Source organism: Cyphomyrmex costatus, unplaced genomic scaffold, assembly GCF_001594065.2.
Source record: "Cyphomyrmex costatus isolate MS0001 unplaced genomic scaffold, Ccosl1.0 scaffold1645, whole genome shotgun sequence".
Lineage (NCBI taxonomy): Eukaryota > Metazoa > Arthropoda > Insecta > Hymenoptera > Formicidae > Cyphomyrmex > Cyphomyrmex costatus.
This window is the reverse complement of record NW_017275658.1, coordinates 1-5147: the sequence shown is the minus strand read 5'-3', so window position 1 is coordinate 5147 and position 5147 is coordinate 1. Positions and strand designations below refer to the sequence as shown.

The 5147-nt window shown below is 40.0% G+C and overlaps 1 protein-coding gene across 1 annotated transcript; it reads left to right on the top strand.

The window, feature by feature from the left end:
- The first annotated feature begins 2638 nt into the window (after positions 1-2638).
- On the top strand, positions 2639-3178 carry LOC108771295 (uncharacterized). The gene has a single exon (XM_018537149.1). The coding sequence runs from the start codon at positions 2639-2641 to the stop codon at positions 3176-3178; it is 540 nt and encodes a 179-aa protein (XP_018392651.1).
- The last annotated feature ends 1969 nt before the right edge of the window (positions 3179-5147 follow it).

Below are 5147 nucleotides of genomic sequence, written 5' to 3'. Positions count from 1 at the left end.
TGTTCTTGTACTTGTGTCCCTTGTTACCCAGTACTTGATTACCAGCGTTATGACCACGCCGATCAGCGTTTGTTGTCAACAGAATGCTCTTGTAAGTCTATACATCGTCATCAGTGCATATACTTTCGTTGGGAAATTTCGTAAAGATCAATTTGTACAATCCCGGTATTCCATCACATCTTTTTCCATCTATAATTATGTCGTCGTTTTTGCTTAAGGTGATATGTTTGTCACCGAGCATCGTTCCCTCATCGCTAAAGTAGACTCCATACACGACGTCTATGTTGACGGCTTTCTTACCGCTCAAGAACGCTTTCAGATATTTCTGTCCCAACGGACCATAGTTTGCATACAGTTTTTCTTGCCCCTCGGATGTTTGAAGCAGATGTCGGATGGATGTTACGAGCGGTTCATTGGCAATCTCGAATACTTCTTCGACGGATGGAGCGTGGTCGTACGATAACTCGCGCAATTCAGTTATTTCAGACATTTCGTTCAAAGTAGATGATACAGTTTTCGATCTATTCAACGCTGATTTCACAGGTGTGGAAGCCTGTATAGGACTATCGTACGAAGCGTTCGGTCGTTTTCGGTTCCTCGTCTTCTTCCGAAAAGAATGCTTCAGTCTTGATAGGATCCTTGGACGATTCAACAGTGTTTTCGACAATCTGTTTCAACGGTTTGGTAATAGGTTTAAAGTGTCTCTCCAACGCGATCTCCTCCTCCATTTTACCAGTCTTCAAAGCGCGATTGTTTCAATGTTGATAGGATCCTTGGACGATTCAACAGTGTTTTCAACAATTTGTTTCAACGGTTCGGTAATAGGTTTAAAGTGTCTCTCCAACGCGATCTCCTCCTCCATTTTACCAGTCTTCAAAGCGCGATACTTTTTACGAATTGAATCACTCGTTTTCGCAATCTCCATGGCTATCTTCTCGTGATCTTTGGTGCTATCCATGTTGCACAGTCAGCGTATCGATGACAATTGATCGCTTCACGGTACCGCAAAGTCATTATATCCTTTTCTGTATCGTCCATTAGCAAGCGCACTGTCCTTATCAATTACGAGAAATCCATACTTTTGCTGCCAACATTTACGATACAAATCGCAGAAATCTTCGTATGACATGTCGGTATTGACATGATCGTTGTACACGCGTTTGAGGTTGGTTCCATCCTGCTTAAACAGAATCAACAGATTTGCATTGTCACGTATAAGATGCTTCGGTATCTTTGCATAAGTCTGACAGAGATAGAAGCAGTCAACGTACGCGTGGCGACCCATTGCAAAGTACTCCCTTATCGCGTCTTGCTTGTCGCATGCCACGTCATCAAAGATAAAGATTGAATTCGGAAGCGCCTCACTCGGCGGAATGATCTCGCTGTTACTGGAGAATGTAAAATAGTTTATTTCTTCGATCGGTGCTAACAAATTTTCGAGATATCGATACTTTGGCTATTGCAGATATTTCGAGTAGACGTATACATTCTCGAAGCGTACGCCGTTCGGATTCGGACCGCTGTTGGGATTTTCATCGAATCGCGTGCTCGAACCGCAACAGTGGCATGAATCGGACGTGCCGATAAATATCATCAACGTAAACATTATTCGTATCGAGTGCAACGTGACCGCGGGTGCGTACAGCAACAACAAGTGCGTGCACACGATACACGAGTTTTCACCGATTGTCCCACCATGATATAAGATATCGGAAAGGCCGACGCAAATCATTTACCTTCCAATCGTCGTACGGAGCATTACGGATCCGACGATTCGCGTTGTGGTTCAAGACGACCGATTGCTCGATTTTCGTGGAGAGGAGATTAACGTTAGATTGCATGTACGAAGACGACGGCGCTAACGTGAGATTCTTGTACTGATTGAACAACCGAAACAGACGAGAGATTTTAACGGAGAGATTTCATCTAGAAAAAAACTGACTGCGTCTAACGTTGCATTTTTAAAGTCATTGGGTTTTATCGTATTTAACGAAATGGCTGATATTTTGAACATTGTTGGTGAGCCGATCTTTGACAATCGCATCGTCAAGTTTGAAATTCATACGTACAATCCATACGCCAATACGACGTTTGGACATAGCGACAAGGTACGAATACCCATACAGCAGCAGGATTTATACACGTTGCCATGCGAAAGTTTTCTCTACATTGAAGGAAAATTGACTGTGAAGAAGAAGGACGATGAGACGCCAACAACGCTTGGAAATAATTGCATAGCGTTCATGTTTAATGAAATTCGGTATGAACTCAACAGTGTGGAGATTGATCGCAACAGAAATGTTGGAATTACCAGTACCCTCAAGAACTATGTATCGTTGACGTATGACAAGTCTTTGATTGCGCTAAACACTGGGTGGAATTCTAGACCCGACATAACGGAAGGTTACTTTAACTTTTGCGTACCGCTCAACATGCTGTTGGGCTTTTTCGAGGATTACAAACGCGTGATTGTTAACGCTCGCCATGAATTGATTTTGATAGGAGCGCGCAACGATAACAATTGTATACTGGGAAATTCAGCTGGGAAAAAGTGCAATGGCGGATGCCTCATGTTATGCTAAACGAGATCACCAAACTATCATTGCTGCGAGCATTGGAAAGCGGTCGTTATCTCAGCATGAGTTTTCGCTCATGGGATCTGTACGAATATCCTCTGTTACAGAGTACGACGAAGCATTCATGGGCTGTCAAAACGGCGACTCAGCTCGAGAAGCCGCGTTACGTTATCTTTGCTCTTCAGACCGATCGAAAGAATATCATGTCTCAAGATGCAAGCGTGTTTGACGATTGTAAATTGAGTAATGTGAAGCTTTATCTCAATTCAGAGTTTTATCCGTACGGTGATTTGATTCTCGATTTCGACCAAAAGAGATACGCTCTTCTGTTTGATATGTACGCGCGTTTTCGTAAGGCATATTACGGAATCGACTGCTTTGAAACGCTGCTCAATGTACTCTCGTTTATCGAGAAAGGACCGTTTGCAGTCATTGACTGCTCGCTACAAAACGAATCCGTCAAGAGCGCTACCGTGGATGTACGAATAGAATTTGACTGCAAGGAGAATGTACCCGTTAATACTACCGCCTATTGCCTCATCATACATGATCGTGTTATCGAATACTGCCCGCTGTCCAACGTAGTGCGCAAGATTATGTAAATCGCACCGTCAGCAATTATCTTCAATTTAAGAGAGATTAACACTGATATGAGTGCAGTTTCGAATAAATGCTCGTCATGATCATACCAACGTTTGTGGATCTACAAGGATTCGTCGTAGACAAGAAATTTATCGTCAAGGAAGTAGCGGTGCTGAGAAGAGGAACTGTTATCACACACTACATTTTGTCATGTCCTATGCCATGGAATTTACTGACAAGATCCGACAAATCTTGCGCTTCCTGGTTGAGTGCTTATCATCATGGTTTGCGATGGGAAGACGGGATGGTCCCGTACAGCATGGCGAAACATCTAATCATAGAAGCTGTAACAGAAGACGATGAAGCTCTCCTATATGTAAAAGGACTTGAAAAACGGCAATGGCTAGCTAACATTCTCGATTGCGATAATGCAATCGTTGAAACTCTAGATGCGCATTACGAAGATGTAGAATCCCTGCGTAATATAGATGCTTGTAATACAATACGGTGTGGAAGACACGCTAAGAATTGTGCTTTGCAAAATGTATTTAAAATATTCAACTGGTGGTCGCAACACCAGGTATAATTGTAAGATTTGTAAAATAAATGTAAGATTTTTTTAAATAAATACGTTTTATTTCCGTTACCCGTATCACCCATATAATAGATATAAGTCAAAGGTAGACTGGTATCTGTATACAATGTACCGATAGTTGCTTGATATCTGTTTATAGCAGTTCGATAGCTGTTTGATAGCTGTTCGATAGCCGTTCGATAGCCGTTCGATAGCTGTTTACAGTGTACCGATAGCGGTTCGATAGCTGTTCAATAGCTATCTGATAGCTGTTCAATAGCTGTTCAATAGCTGACATATTGTCACGTATATCTTCAGTATAAATTCTTGTACATCTCTCGCGGTCCTGTCAGTCTTTCAGACAGTGAGTTGAATAGATTTTGATATTAGACGGCTCAAGTGTGTCAGCTCACAATGGCAAACATTCATAACATAGTTACTGGTTTGAATTATTTTAATATTCAAGCGCATTTATTTGCAAGTAAAAAGTGGAAAATTAATGGATAGTAGATTAAAACTTCAAAGAGCTGCAGCAGTCGCTGGGCAGCAGTCACCGAATATGTTGACTGTAGACGTAGATCTCGGTGTGGATAATCACTTGATAAGAGATGGGTATGTATTAAATCAATAATTGATTACAGAATACTGTATATTTGATTAATGAATCAAAACCTTGGTGAAAATATGAATACTTTATAAAGTGTTGACATCTGTTCGATGACGATGTTAAGAGTTTTATACGCTTTCAAACTTTACAAGAACTCTTAATAAATACCGATACACATTCATGCAGAGTGTTTATTGTCAATTTTGAAACTATCAACAAACACTTTTTTCCCAAATTCCTTTTTCCAAATGCTGGAACGTTGTATTTCCATTGTTGTATTTCCGCTTTTGAATCATTCTACTCTCAGCAAACTGTAAAACGCTTAAATAAGCGTTGAAATACATTTATGAAACTTTTTATTTTCATCAAGGAAGAAATAGGGAAAAAATCACTACTGATTGTGAAATATACTTCAGATGGAAAAAAGATTAAAACAAATTTTTTTTTTTTTTTGCTTCGTGAGAATGTCATTAATTCACACACATTATAAATTCATATTATAAATTTAATATTGATATAGACGGGGTATAGCATCCATCATTACCAGATTTAATCGTGTGATTGATGGGTTAATTACAACCATCAAACGGTATGGAGAGGATGCAGAAAAAATTGGTCAAAGGATTAGAAAACGGAGGAGGAATGGTGATTTGGGGGATAATGATGATGATGATAATGGAATAAGTAGAAAGCGAAGAAGAGTCAATGAAAATGATTGTGAAGCATCTGAGGTCATAATCAGTTTATAAAGAGGGCACAAATATTATTATTATTATTATTATTTCATAATCTGTTCATAAAAAGGGCA

Coding starts and splice junctions, on each gene's coding strand:
- LOC108771295 (XM_018537149.1), top strand. CDS start 2,639: ATGAGTTTTCGCTCATGGGATCTGTACGAATATCCTCTGTTACAGAGT.